Genomic DNA, 15,633 nt, shown 5'->3' with positions numbered 1-15,633 from the left:
AAACACCTTGGTTGGCTTTTTTGAAGAGCTTCATTGAGTGACAAGCTGGATGTTATATCGTATTCCTGTCTCTGGAGTGTGCAGGCTAAGTTAATTTCTTGTCTACGTACATAAAGGATAAAACTAGGACTAAATCATCTGAAGAAGACTCAGGAAAAAAGTTGACAAATCAATGGAATCTGCTCAGAGGGATGCAAAATCTGTAATTTAAATGTCAGAAATTTGATAAGAAAGTTGTATTTTTGTTTTGTGGGATATCGGGAAATTATTCTGACTAGTACATACAGATATTTTCACTAAAATTGTTTTTTTAATCTCAGTTTATTCTAAAAGGAGTTAGATATTGAAATGGTTTTAGGAACAAGATGGAGAAACACTTCCTGGGAACAGGTGGATTTCTGATAAGTACTTCATAATTTTGAAATTTTACTGGTCTGAAAACTGAGACACACTGAAGCAGCATATGTGTAACAGGTGGTCTGAGCCATGTAGATGCTGTGCATAAATTAGTGGTTTAAAACTGAGCCTGTACAGATTAATAAGGAGTCTTTTTTGTTACTGCTGCCTTCTGAAATCAGTCTTGTAATACCATAGCTTGAAATTTAGTACTAGGGAGAGGGGTATGAAGAGTATAAATTACTTTCTTGTGGAAAGGCTGGTGTTATACAGGTTTCTATGTCTTGAAACTGATCACACTTTCCTCTTAGCTGACCCAGTTACCTGGAATAATTTTCACTTTGCAATACTGTTTACCAAGTAAGTGAAAAAAAAGCACTCCTTAGTCATGATGAAAATCATTCTAGTATACTAAAATATCTTTTTTTTTTTTCCATGCATTCCATAAAGACTTTTCATCATAACAATTTAGGTAATTGTTCCACTAGTCGTCTTCATTTGTAGATGTTTAGTACTGATGTAATACTTAAATAAATGACACTTTCTGTTGGGAACTGGCCTCTGGCACTGAGGAGGATCTTTGCATGGTGTTGATCTATGTGAAGGTGTGATTTTAAGTACTAAAAAAATTTTAGAAGAAAAACCAGGATAAGTTTGGTAAAGCAGAGAACAGACTGTTATGTTGTCTTAGAGGGGTGATTTAAAAAGAAAACTTGGGACAATAGAAAATAAACATAAGAAGGAATGTAATGTTATTCTGCAGGTAACTGTTTCCTGTTTTGCACTGTTTGTTGCACTAGAATTCAGCTTCAGTATCACCAAAACTTTAGAATAGATCTGGCTTTTAACTTGTAGCGAGAATAGGTACAGATAAAACTCCTGGACTGTTTTGCTGTAGCTAGAGCTTGATTACCTGGGCTTTTGTAAATTTAATGCTCAAACTGGCTTTTTAATGTCAGTGGCATAAGTGATTAGGAAATATGTTCTAGAAGAAGCTGCAACTCAGAGTTTACAAAGTGAGACAGTTTGGTTGGCTCCTTGTACTGTATAATATGTGACCAAAAGGCAAAATTATGGGAGTGAGTTATAAACCAAGGCTTAGCTTGTGAAGGGACAAAGGTAGTTCACATACAGCAGTCTTTGTGTCTCATGTGCTCTGGGCTCTGAACCTGTCTTTATGCAGCTTCATTTCAGTAGAACCAGCTAAAGAACAAAAAAGGTTGAGTTTTATGTTTTTCTATCTGTGTGGTGCAAGCACATGCAGCAATTGGGGATGAAGAGAATCTCCATTTTGAGGCCATCTGTGTCAGTTCTTTTGTCTGAACCTGACAAGAGGTCATGGCAGATGGTGGGGTCACAAAGTCTGGCTTCTTGGGCTTGACAAAATGTGTTCATAAAGCTGGAAGAATACCAACTGTTCATACTGGGTGAAGAACATTGTGGCAAAGGACTGTAATAGTTTATGGACAATACCTTCTGGATCACTCAGCTTGACAGCAAATAACTTGTCAAAGATGAACCTAGTTTGCTTATGTGTAAATGAGTTAAAACTGCTTAGCAAATGTGTTCTTAACTACATTTTATTTCAGTAAATTACTTGTAAAGCCTCTTAAAGAAAGAGAGGGAGGTCAGACTACAATATGAATTTTGACCAGAGCTCCAGATGATGTATTTGGAGAGTTCATCTGGAAGGGTGAGAAATGTGGAAAAAGAACAGGCACAAAGATCATAATTTTCAGATGCATTGCAAGGATTCAGTATTTGCTCTTTGCCATGACCTCTGTAGCTTTTATGGCTTCAGGTTTCAAGATTACTACCAGATCCAGTAGCCCCTTTCCCCAGGGTGGGAATAGATACCTCTTAGAAGTATCTTCTCTGAAGCCAGAGAAAAATTCTTATTATTTTCTTGGATGTTTTGTGGTGAAACTAAAATGTACAAGTTTTCACAGGAGAATGTCTTAGTAGAATTGTGTGGTGTTCACATACTGGAGTAACTGCTTAATTATGGCTTAATATGGCAATAAAGGGAGGGACTAAGGAAGATAAGTACAACTCAGTCAACAGGAAGTGGAGGACACCTCTAAGTTGAATAAAATGGTTTTCCTCTAACAGTTTAATTGATATGATATCAGAATAAACCAAGAAATATATAGAAACAGCCTAGAATTTAAAATTCCCCTGGGTTGTCCAAAACTACTAAAGCAGTGATGGGATGTGATGGTAGAGTTCCTCATTAGTTACACACACTACTGAAACAATCCCTGGCACTTTCCTGAAGGGACGTGAAGACATTGGCCATTCTCAAACTTCCCATAGGTTAAAATACAGAGGAAATGTCATGAATTGCACCCTGCTTTTGTAGCTGGTGAGTTCTGCTGTAAATGGTCATGAGTCTTATCAAATAAGTAGCTGATGTGTTTTCCTGATTTTACTGAATTTATTTCCACACTTGAAAGTGTGAGCAGTTCTCTCTCTCTTATTCATCCAAATGCAATTCAAATTTGTCCATTTTTTAACTGCTAATAGTACTTAGAAAGTACTTTCACGGTACTTAAACATTTTGTCAAGTAAATTCTATCTTTAAAATGGTTTGTTCTGACTGTGTTGATTTGTAACTTTTCTGTTTTCTGTTAGACTTGTGGAAGCTTTCATTTAAAAAATAAGTCACTTTAAAGTATTTTTTCGTATACCAAAATTTTTGTCTTTTCCTGGAATTCTAATATTATAATTCTAACTACACAAGTTTAATTTAAAAGCATGAAAATATTTAAAAGATGAGGTAGAGCTGAATTGCTTTTTTTCTTGTGCATTTCCTAAAAATTCTGAATGTTTTCTGTATGTATACAGTTCATTAAAAGCTTTCTCTCTTGTTGGTGGCTAAAGAGATAGTGGAGAGAAGTAATTCGCTTCAATTTTCAAAGCCAATCTGCATTAGATGCAAAAGATTGCATGGTTTTAATTACAAAACTTTAGTAATGATATAACATGGTTTACTAGCACAATAATGTAGCTAGGCCTTGATGTAAGTTGGGCCTTTATATATAGGATTTCATCTCTGCCTGTTCCAAGCAACGTATATTTTTAGTATCTGCAAAACATCAATATTGTGGTGATTATTTTATCAAAAGCTTGGCTTTCAACTAAGATATTTCATTAACTTTCTTACAGGATGTTCATTTTAAAGATTCTGTGAAGATGAAAAGGGATATCTTATGGCTTTATGAAGTATAAAGCAATACTGTCTGACATGACGGCAAAAAATGTAAGTATAACTCTTCAACATGTGTTACTTTTCATATTGGCATTCTGCCTGTCACTTCTGACTTTCAGAATTTTATGGACAAATACAAGAAATCAAACACAAAGACCTTCAAATTAAAAAATCTTGTCTGATTTTTGTATACCACAAATGTATACCTCATCATCTTTTGTAATATTTTGATAAACTTAGACTGATTAGAAGCTTTTTAAACATGTGGAGTTTACTCAGCTGTGGGTCAGGTCGATAACTGAGGCAATGCTTTATGCTGTTTTCGTATTGATCCTTCCATATCCCTCCCTACTTGAGATATTCTGTGAGTCTGTGATTCCTCTCACATTGCTCCAAACTTAGCTGAAAGCTGCTCATCTTGTTTAACCTTCTCACCTTTGCACCTGTGTAAAATCCTTCTACTGAGTCTGAGTCTCAAATCTCAAGAAAGAATAGAAAGACTGCATATTGCTTTGCTAATATTGGTACACTCCTGGTTTCTAGAAGACTGAAGGCCTTCTTGTTTCTTTGCTTGCTCATTAACCATCCTGTAGAGGTGTCTTGGGGCTCTGTATTTGACTCCTCTGTCCTGTGTTCTGAGGAAGCTTATGAAATGTCTTAACATCCTGACCTTAATTTTTTGCCTAATTAGCTGTGCTTCCTGAGGTAGACAGTTTGTATAGAGAACAGTTCTGATTAAGCCTGGTGATCAGTGAATTGAGTATGACTTTGGGCCCTGGGCAATTTGCCTATTGACTGCCTTTGACAGGGCATCCTGCAGTCTAGTTAAATCTGAGCAGGTTTAGGAACCAACACCACCAAAGGAGTGCCCCACAGTAAAAGTGCAGGTAACCTAGGATGGTGCTCTGTTCAGTAGCTGCAAAAGGTTTTGTGCATACTGGGTTAGTTAGATTGTTGCCAAGGACGTAGTTCAGTTAAATTAATTCTTGAATGTTGGAAATTTCTGTTTGCTTTATTAATAGCTTCATTTGGTGTGTAGTTCCAGGCTTTGAGGTGTCTTATATCTCACTTTTTGATTCAAGCTTACCAAGACACAAAATAAATTGATGTGTATATTCAAAGCCCTTTGCTTATTATTTCATAGGTCATATTCAACTCTAGTACAAATAAGTAATTCTACTGATGTATGTGGGACAGCTGCACAAATCCAGGTCATTTGTGGCTTTGACCTTTTGTTCGATGCAGTCAAAGAATAAATACCAATCCCAGTAAAATCCCTGAAGTGTTGTGTAATAATCATAGAGTGGCATGGGTTGGAAGGGATTTCAGGAGGCCATCTACTCTGGTGCTTTGTGCAAAGCTCTGTGACACTGGAACCCAGTTGCTTGGTGCTTTGTTCAGGGCTCCATCAGGGCTTTGGGTTTTGAAAATCTCTGAGGACAGATGTGACATTCAGTCTGGGTAACCTACTCTTGTGCTGAATATAGAAATATGATTTTGTTGTTTACTTCAATGCTATGGTTACTTTAGAGAAGGAATATTTTATTGGTATGCGTGCTTTGAAATTTTGCATATCGAACTCATGCAAACCTAGTCAGATACCTAATAAGTATGGGTTTATTGTAATAAAAATCAGCTGCTGTGGGGCAGATGAATGTAGGACTCAGTTTTCATGTTTACCTGTTCATGTGGGGGTCATATGCTTTCTGTCCTTATTGGTAGCACTTCTTTGGGTTTTCCCAACCTTGGTTACACAGAATTGCACACTCAGGGCAATAGTGCCCTGGTGTTTCCTGATGCTGTTAGAAGGCCACAATGCTTCTGAATTTGCAGAGTTGCAGGGTTTAGTTTCTGCAACTGGGGGTTTCTGCAGGTCAAAACCTGTTTCAAGGTAAGGTTAGTGTTTGTTACAGTGTCAGAAATGGTTTAGTGATCTGCAGAGTGAGTTGAGGGAGACAGCTTCTTTGTGAGAGTATTTCCATCTTTTTTCCTATATGTTGAAGGATCAAGTAAAGAAAACTTTAAACTACTGGAATTTGGGCATTTTCTAGGAAACTCTTGAAGGGCACATATCTTCTGTCAAATGTGCACAGCAGGAAGCTGCCATGTCTGCGTTCTGAAATCACTGCCCCTCAGCTGGGCACGTTTGTGCTCCTGCTGTATCACAGGCACGTGCAGCTATGGCTGAAAAGGCTTTTCATCTTGCAGGAAGCTGTGTTGAACAACCTTCTGCCCAAGGAAGCTTGTGCTCCAAGCACGTGCCAGGATGTAGATTGAATGTGTATGCAAGAGGAATAACGTTCCCCATCACTGTTTTTCTTTCCTGACTTTTTGAGTGTGTAATAGGAAACTTATCCAGGCTGGGCTTACTGCTCATTTTCTTTAAATGCAGGACCCTTTCTGGACTCTGCTTGTGGAATATTGTTTATGGGTAACTTGACCTTCGTTAGAAAACTAATCCAACCAAAGAAGCTATGAATAATAAAATGTTGAATAAAAGTTACATATTCTCTTGGAAAAGAGGTGCTCATGTGCTTACCATATACATTGTACCCAGATGTAATTCAAATCACCCTGTTGAGTTGGGTTATTTCATTCTTTGCTTATATGATAAAATGTGTTTTTCTTGCCTGTTTTGTATCTCCTTTCCCATCTGTCCTTCAGGTAAAAAGACACCAAAACAGTACTAACAAATGGAGAAAAAAATGACTTAAGCAGATTTTTTGAATGAGACTGTTAGTTCTGATTGTGAAGTTATTTGTCACTGCTTCTCAAAGGGTGGCTGTCTTGCCATAGGTCAGGGCAGTTAAATGGCTGCAATAGTTCTCCTTTCACATGTCAGCATGGAAGAAAGTTTAACTGCTGAGGTTGGTCACAGAGACTTGCCCAGCCGAGCAGTAGAGAAGGCTGGCAAGCTACAAGAGCTGCTCATGGCAGTTGGCCCCATCCAAGACTCTGATTGTGACTCTTTTTCTTCTTTCCCCTCAACCTGTTTGGAAACTTAGTTACCTAATAGGAAAGGCAAACAAACCTCAAAGATAGTTAGGAGTATGCAAAGGCCTGTCAAATCCTTTCTTCATCTTCCGTCATGGCTGGATTCCTTGTGCTGCAGATGGACAGAAGCAGCAATCCAGCTCCTGCTATGCCGAGTAATCCAAACACTCTGGGCCAGTGTTAAAAAGCAGAAATATCACACAAGCAGTACAAAAAGTAACAAATGATACCAGTTAAGCATGGGATTGTTTGCTGGTTTCAGCTTAGGAGTTGTTAGGGTACAAGATTCCCAAAAGCAGTGGGTGGTCTGTCTCAGATAACAATGTGGCCTGGGACCTCTTGAAGACTGAGATGGAATCCTACAAAGGTCTTGTTGTGCTGCAGTATCGTAATGTTGCATCACACATTGCTGCTTCTGAGGGCTTAGTTGGGATCGTTCTTCTGCAAGGGAAACAAATTCCTTTAGATCTGCCACATTTCTCACTTAAGTTCTCATGAAATTCAAGTTGGTTGTCAAGCTCTTCTAAACTTAGATACGAAGATTATAAAATTGAGAAAAGTGCTACTCTTTATAAATGTGCTGCTAGGACCATTGTAATGAAAAGAATGTATTTCTGTGCAAACTGAAATTTTTTAATTTTGTGTCATTTGGATCACTGAAGTATGACATACACACAAAAACCCCCCCTCAAGTACTTTGTTGCATTTCCTTCTAAATCTTTCAAGAGTTAAACGTAAAAGTTAGAATTTTCATTCTGCCACTGCATATGTACATCATCTTCAGTGTTTGATTAAAACACTGATGTGAATCAATAGGGAAATGTACGGTTGTAAATCTAGAGCTGAATGTTTAACTGTGAACAAATTTCAGTGCTGTCTTTGAAGATGTTCTTTGTAATTCTTATCCATTCTCTTGGAAGGAGTTGAGGCCTGTAAACTAACTTGATATTTATCCCTGTGGACCCCTGTTCTTTCTCTGAATTTAAAATTTCTCCCATTTGTGTTGTTCTCGTTGCTGCAGAGGCAGGCAGGGGTCCTGGGGAGAAGCTGACACTGTTGTTTGTGTGTTGTGGTGTGATCCAGCAGTGCTGCCTCTTCCCTCCCCTTGGCTGGGTGCTGGAATGGCCTTGCAGTGCTTTACACTGTGCAATTACTCACCTCACCAACCTCTCGGTTAAACATCTCCTCGAGAATACATCTTCAGTGTAAGGAACCACAGTGGGCCCTTACCACACGAGCTTTCCTTGTGCCCAAGCACCCAGGAGGAGGGATCCTAGAATGCTGCTCTTTTCTGGATCTGCTACCAAACCGTGCTAGGAGACGTTTTGCGTTTGCTTTCATGTCTTCCTCCCTTCGCCCTGCTCCAATCCGGGTGTTCTCGCTCGGGCGCTCCCCAGCCCCGCTGCATCGCTGCTGCACCGCTGCCACCTGCTGGGAGACAGCCCGGGAATGGAAAGGAAAATGGGACACCTCTCTTTCGACACAGCCTCTGGGGATACACCACAACAGCCCAAGCGTCTGAGAGTGTAGGAGAGTCTAGTTGGGTGTGCCAGGAAAGGCAGGAAAGATCAAGTCTGATACTGACAATGCTTGAGATAAACTGAGGAACTGTACTGAGCATCTCCAAGGGCTTGTTTATAGAAGCACATAACTGAGCTCGTTTGGGCAGTGTTTTACAATCAGAGTACTGCAGAAACAGTTGATCTTCTTACGTGTCTCCTGATGGGGAAAAAAATGTAATAGAAGTATTTTCAAGAGTCTGTCATGATGCTGTGTGTGGATTTTCCCCTACAAAAATTATTTGCTGAATACAAGGTCTCTAATCAGAATTGAGAGACTGAATGCTTACATTAGGAATTCTTTTGTCCTGTGTAGTTTATTTTAGTTATGTTACTACTGTTTAATTTGCCTAAAATTAAATGATACTCTAAGTTGAGTATATTAAAATTCTTCAAGTGGCCCTAGTATAGGTTCCATTATTGCTACATACATCTAGTAAAGCAAAAGCTACATACATAAAGTAAAGCAAAATGTTTGATCCTTCATCATATGATTGTCTTCTTTTAACTTGGATACCGGAACCCTTTGTCTCAGTGATTTACAGAAGTACTCAAATTTTGTAATATTTTAAAAAGAGGTTTTGCAATATTTAGCTTAATTGCCTACTGCTCCAACGGGGCTCAGTCCCTCAGTGCTTGTCACAGCTTGGAAGCAGAACAAGATGCTGTGTTGAACAAAGGTGGTGTGAGTACGAAGTGCTGAAACTGCAAACTGCCTTACCATTACTGCTGTTGCTGTGCCCATTCCCTGTTAGCTGCTGGGACATGAGGGACTTTCCATCTCTTCCCTTCTTCGTCCAGGAGGTGTGATCTTGTATTTTTTTATACAAGCTACACCTTCCTTTGCTTTGTGTGCACACCACAGTCTGAGTTGCACTATTCTATATAAGATTTAAGTTTTTCATGTCTCCAGTAACTTACCCTCAGTAAATCAGCATATCTGAACACTAGGAAATGTATTTAAAATGCATCAACATCTCAGACCTGTAGACTGTGCAGCTTAGTACTGAGGCAACTGGACATGGGCAGATTTCTGCTGTGTTATTGGTGGCAGTGGCTCCCTTTGACTTGAAGGGGACAGTGCCTTACACCATAATAGCCAGAATGGGCTGCTTGGGTCAGGGTGTACTTTAGGTAACAACTTAGTTAAAAGTAGAGTTTGTCTTCATATATACACAGTAAAAGTCCTGGATATCTTGCCTTGAGTCTCATGCTCTTGTTAGACTCTGCTGTCCATGGGATTATGGTGTTTCATAATGCACAAAGTTGCTTTCATAATATTGTTAGTTGCATATTAGAAAACATAGAAAGGTTTGTCATATTTTAAGACTTCAAAAATGTTTTGTTCAGGTTGGTGTGACTTCCACAAATGGAGACTTGAAAGGATTTATAGATCAGAACCAGAGTCCAACAAAAGGTAAGAGAATTCTATTTGATACATACATTATGACTTATTTCACTGCATATGGTTGATTCACACTTGGGATACTCAGAATTAAAATGTTTACAATGTATTTCATACATCTCCACTGGTAGTTGTTTATAACTGACATGTAAGTGTCAGTAGCAAAGACAGGAAGGTCTTCAGATTTTCAGAGGGGAAAAAAGGGTGCAGTAAAAATAACAAGAGAATAAAATAAGCCCTTTTTTCATTCCTTGATGGTGAATAATATGCTGAATTTCCTGATTTATACCCCACCCTTAAAGTTCCCTGACTTTGTTGTAGTCAAAATGACAGAGAAGGCTAAGCATGTTGTCATAATTTTAAATGTTCTGCACAATTTACAATAATAATTTTATTTTGTCCTATCCTGTTTTATCTTAGCACTTCAAGATTAGTCACTTTTGACTGAAAAAAAATTTATGACAGTCGTAACAGCTATAGTGTTCCAGTAAAATAAACCCCTTATCTATACTAGAAAACTCGAGGATTTGCAATTCAGAAAACATTTCAATCAACCTTTCTAAGTAAATACTGATTTGCTGTTATCCACTGCAATAACCCAATGCATGTAAGAGCAGGAAGGATGATTTTTGGCTCATGCCATCAAACCTAAGAGACTGAAAAAATGAGACAGTCTAAACAGAAAATGGCTGGAGCTACAGTATCTTCCTAGTTTTCTAAACTTTGCAGAACATGACAGACTGATTGTAGGCCTTTGAGAATTATTTATTGCACGCTGGTGAGATAATTGCACTTTGTGCTTCATTCCTTTGTGATTATTGTGTCGTGATGCTAGAGAAAAAGACTAAGTACAACATTTTCAAATAATTTCTGAAACAAGCAATTGATTTGTGCAAAAAAATAACTGAATAACTTTATAAAGCATAGGTCATTACTGTTAGGAATATCCCAATCACCCGTATCCCACTCTTTATCAGATTTTGCTTCTGAGATAATGGATGCATTACCTCCATTTTTGTATATTTTATAAAATGTTATGATCTAATGATTTTATTTTTTTTTAACCTTGAGGTATAATTAAAAATTGTTGACATCTCTATTGAGATATAACATCTTGTTCACAATGGCTTACTCTTAGAGAATCAAATATTCTGTAAAAGCTGGGGAAACTGTTATAGATACAGCCAGTATCTAAGCTGTCTTTTACTGTCAATCTAAAGCATCCTTTACTTATTTCTTTTGGCACGTTCACTGTTGGACTCTGGAAATTAATGGGTGGGAGGGGAAGAAACTCCAAAAAGGCATTCAGATCCACTATCTCTTAACAGGGCTTTGTGAGCTTCCTAGTGAAGGCAGTTTGTATTTTTTTAATCCATTATTTAAGTTAAATAATTTGCTATAGTAAAAATAAAGGCAATTTATTTCTACATATCTGGGCCTATTTATAATGTGTCTTTATAGTATTCTTAGACTGAAGCATGATGGATTTATAATATGTTCAAGAACAAAGGAGAGACACCATTTGCTCTAATGAGAACCTTCTTGAAAGCATCAGATTTCAAGTTCTAGAAATTTTTGCTTTTGAGACACCGAGTCAGCTGTTTCTGTTTCTGTACTCACACAGATACTGCAGTCTCCTTCCACAGCTTTACCACCACGAGATAATCGTTGTGTTGGGGAAACTTTCTATCTTTGTCTCACTTAAAATGCCTAATCAAAGTAGATGATCACTTGACCCTTACACACCAAAATGGTGTTTCTCTGCTTTTCTTCCATTCACAGGCTCAATTTTCAAAATCTCCTTTCTCCACAAGTTTTTCCCCTGAACCATCTGAGGGAGTTACTCTGTTGCTGCCGTTGCACTGTTTGTTTGATTAGGCTCCATTTTTCTTTCCCACCATTACCTTTAGTGTCCTTTACCTTTATGGTCCACACACAGCCTCTGGGTGTTTTCCTGGTTTATTTTGCTACAGGAGAAGTTAATGCTCACAGACTGCTTAGGTATTGCAATCTGATCTGTAAGTCTTAGAGTACTGCTGTGTCACTTTTGCTGATTTTTAAATCGGAATTAATGTTTCTAAATAGTTTGACAGGTTGTTTGGTTTATTTGGGAGTTCAGTTTTCTTATTATTGCTTGTTTCCTGTGTTTGTTAGTGAATATTGTCATCTTCTTGCTGCAGCTTTTTTTGATTCGGGCTTTTTAGAATACTTTCAGTATTTGTGTTTTTATTCCTTCCATAGATGATGACTAGGGGGGAAAAAAAACATTTCTAGTACCCAGCGTATCTAAATGCAATGCAAATTGACTAAGGAATTTGATGTTTTAAATGTGATGATTGTAGAATCAAAGCATATACATCCAAATTTGTAATCCTCATAAAAAGACTTGCTGCCTAATTCTGAAGGGAGCTAGATTTTCTTCCTACATGTGCCTAGAAGAAATTTCACAGTGCTCAGTAGAGCACTTTGTTTAGTGAACAATTCTAGTTCAACAGACAATTCTCTTCCCTACATTTGTTACCTTTAACTCATAGGTAACAGGCTCTTTTGGCTAAAAGCTGCTCCATTTGGAGCTTGTTTCTTCTGCTTGAAATGAATACTCATTCAATCTGAGAGGGAATGCCACATGCAGATGGCTTTTGACTGATGGCCAGGGTACTCACCTAGTGCCAGGGACTGCTTGTGCAAGGACCACCACTGGGTAAAATATTTTAGTAGTCCATGCATCACAGTCAGGATATCTCCTTTCTGAAAGTCCTTTTCACCTAGTCTTTGACATAGTAGATTCTTATAGTTACAGTCAAAATTGCTCAGCTGTGGCTGGCTGGGCTGGCCGTGCTTCATTTCCTTACCTGAAATTACTAGTGATTGAAATTATTCCTGTAGGAGACCTGCATTTTAATTCTCCCAGACAGAAAAAAATGGCTCTGGTTCTCACTGTTTAGTAAGTTAATATTCTTGGGTTGCTGCATGGAAAAGAAATTCTTCCTCTCAAGTTTTGGAGAACAGAGATGACTGTTTGTAGCCTTGGGGATAGATCTGTATGAATGTGCCAGCTATTCTAGTTTTCCATCGTGGACTGTGCCTGTTGGGAGAAACTCCTGGGAGGATCCATGCTAACAAGGCTGATGTGCTCCTAGGTGTCAACAGAACTTTGGTGCCCGGTAAGGTTGATTAATAGGAACTGCATCCATCATTCAGTCAAAATCCTGGCTTAAGTGGCAAAATGCCTTTGTGGCGTTGGCTCATTCTGTTCAAATGATTAACTATAATAGTTCAAGTTAGTCCTCAAGCTGGTGTAATTAGATTTGTGAATGAGAAAAATAGTGGCAGCTGTACTGTGGGTTTGGGGTAATTGTTGCAAGCTGTGCTGAATTGAACCAGACATGGTGAAGCGTTCATGTTAAAAAGTTGCAGGTGTAACTGGGAGGATTTAAAATTTAATCTGTTGGGAGACACGCCCAGTCACTAAGTTACATGCTCGGTAATCCAGTTCCTATCTATTACAAAAACGGAAAATGAAACTGTTTCTCCGGTGATTCCAAGCAGAGGGCGTGTCTGCGTTATCCCCTGCCGCATAAAACCACCCCCATGCACAGGGATATGTGCAGCTTTCAGGGCTCCCTGGCAGCTTAGAGAGTCCCAAGACTCCCTGATCTGTTGGAATTGCCTGGGTGTGATTCTGTGATAAAATCGAGCTTTGCATCAGATATCACTTGGAAACTCATGTTAGTGGTCAATGAGTCGTCATCAGCCCCTGCAGTCTGCAGGCGCTGCTGCTGTAGCTGCACAGCAGAGTGGGGATGGCTGGATGGAACAGCCTGGTGATATCTCGGGATACCAGCATAGATGCCAGGGCACACCTGTGCACGGGGCAAGAGGAGGCTGCCCTAGGGCAAGTGGGACTGGGCACATCTTCTGCTGCTGGGGCCTTAGGCACAGGATTCTTATCTTAAAATGTGTAGTGTAGACTCACACAATGGTTTTGAGGAATCCTGCTGTCCTTAGTTAATACTTTTTTGTTACTGTGTCCCCAGTTCTTGTGAGTTTACACGTTGTTCTAACTTTACTGCTGTGGAGGGAAAAGGGACTCTAGCCATAGAGCACCAATCTTGCAACAGGTTCCATGAGGAAGGAGCCATTAATCATATCATAGCTGCAGAGAGCTTGCTTTGGGTGGAAATCTTCAGTTCTAATACAACTTCACAATGAACTTTTGTTTCAATGCATCTTTTTATTACACAGTACCTATCTTTTACTAAGTCCTGACAGGGCTGGTATTTTAAAAACTTAGTGCACAGGGCTGCTGTAATAGAAGTACTTCATTGTATGCTTGAAGAGATCTGCTAAAATGACCAAGACATCAGAAGCAGTTATCCATAGGCGTATGCTTGGTAATTTCAGATTCATAAGCTCTTAACTCCCGTAGATTTGTCTCAAACTGAACAGTAAAAGACAGAATATGTACTACTCAGTGTAAGCCTGAAGTACATTGAAAAACTGTCTGCCCCATTTTATTTTTTTCTTTTCTACAGATCTCTTTGATTTCATCTATTTCTCGATATGTATGTGCTTCTACAGGCTATGGAATTTTTAAAGTTGTGTTTGTAGCCCAGTAATTTTGTGCAATGAACAAATGAAGAAAATTTACCAAGAAAATACTTGTGTACTAAAAACATGATAAAAATTCAGTTTTTCTATATGCTTTTATAATACTGATCTTGGAGATCAGTAAATATCTTAGTGTAATAGAGAACCCTGAGGACGTATCACATATGGTATTGCAAAATATCCTAATGGACTGCTGATATCTCGCAACTCTGAAATGGGGTTTTTGCCATCACTGTCAAGCCATAGGCTGTATTATTTAAAATGGCTGTTCACTGAGACACTTTAAAAAGGTGGACATTTGTTTAGAATTCTGAATATGAAATCCAAATTACCAACACTTCCCTGGTGTTTTCTTTGAAAATTCAAAGGCTATTTTGTTGATGTATGTTTTGTGTGTAACTCCAGCTGGTCGGTCTGTGCTCCCTATCAGCCATGGTCTCCTTCAAACTGGCTGTGAGAGTCTATAGATTCTCCAGTTCACATTGTTTCTGATTATCTGTGCAGCTAAGCTGCAGACCTAACAGATTTAGTTATACAGGCAAAGAAATCACTAAAATCTCTTTAGCTTCATATTTGTATAGGAGTGCATGTTGTTTATGTGAAATTAAGCTATTTAGGGTGGCACATGATGATTTAAAGTGAGTCTTGTGAGCATGTAAGTATACATGTACATAAACATGAATAACTTTATCCGTGACTGCTTGAAGCTGAAGATCATTTAAATTGAATTTTTCTTTGTGTGTGCCAGTAAAATTATTGTACAAATGCTAGGAAGAATAATAGTTATGTAGCGATGATGGCTTTTTAAAGTATGAAATAATAGCAACACTGGTTTCTTCTCCCTGAGAAGCAACAATAGTGGTGACTGAAGGATGGAAAAATAATTTAATGTAGAAGCAAAGTGCTTTTGTTTTGAAAGATATATATGTCTGGCAGATTTTTATTCTGAATTTGCTTCAGTACCAAGGAGGCTCAGTTTGGGATGGCTTTCTGTGTATTGCAGTTAAAGCCTCTCGATGAGAGTTTTAAGTGAGTTTCTTTCCCATGTGCTTGGTTTTCCATCGGTAAATGGGAATAATGACACTGACCTCCTTTGTGCCTTGAAAGTGCTGCTGAGAAACATTATATAAGAATTGAGGATTATTATACAAATCATTCGAGTTTGATCCATCTGTGCTGACCTTTTCCGTCCATGCAGTGAGATTACCGTGACTCAAGGCTGATGGGTCTCATTGTGTTCAGCTTATCACTGTACTCACTGCTCTTGTGCCCTGGGACATAAATCAGTGCAATCTTTTTTGTCCCCAAATGATGGGTGTTATTAAGACTTGGCATTTATTTAGAATTTGGTCATTTTTAAAGCCTTTACAGTTGCTTTGTGATAGTATATATAGTTACTTGGATGATACTTCGGCTTTCAGTTGAATCTGTTGAATGTTTTGTGGCATCTACTTCCT

General features: G+C 38.5%; 1 protein-coding gene across 8 annotated transcripts in view; it reads left to right on the top strand.

The window, feature by feature from the left end:
- Positions 1–15,633, top strand: part of TFDP2 (transcription factor Dp-2) — a 49,773-nt gene that overhangs the window by 8,177 nt on the left and 25,963 nt on the right. For 4 of the 8 annotated variants that reach the window (XM_069024068.1, XM_069024067.1, XM_069024066.1 and 1 more), the window contains exons 2-3: positions 3,565–3,658; positions 9,511–9,577. In XM_069024068.1, the coding sequence (XP_068880169.1) occupies positions 3,617–3,658; positions 9,511–9,577 (109 nt within the window). In that variant the 5' untranslated portion in view covers positions 3,565–3,616. Of the gene's footprint in view, positions 1–3,564; positions 3,659–9,510; positions 9,578–13,043; positions 13,050–13,090; positions 13,101–13,873; positions 13,960–15,633 lie in introns of those variants that run through there. The other 4 variants (XM_069024070.1, XM_069024072.1, XM_069024073.1 and 1 more) reach the window with 4 other exon arrangements.

This window comes from Aphelocoma coerulescens, chromosome 9 (assembly GCF_041296385.1).
Source record: "Aphelocoma coerulescens isolate FSJ_1873_10779 chromosome 9, UR_Acoe_1.0, whole genome shotgun sequence".
NCBI lineage: Eukaryota > Metazoa > Chordata > Aves > Passeriformes > Corvidae > Aphelocoma > Aphelocoma coerulescens.
The sequence above is the reverse complement of the archived record's forward strand: the minus strand, read 5'-3'. Positions and strand labels throughout refer to the sequence as shown.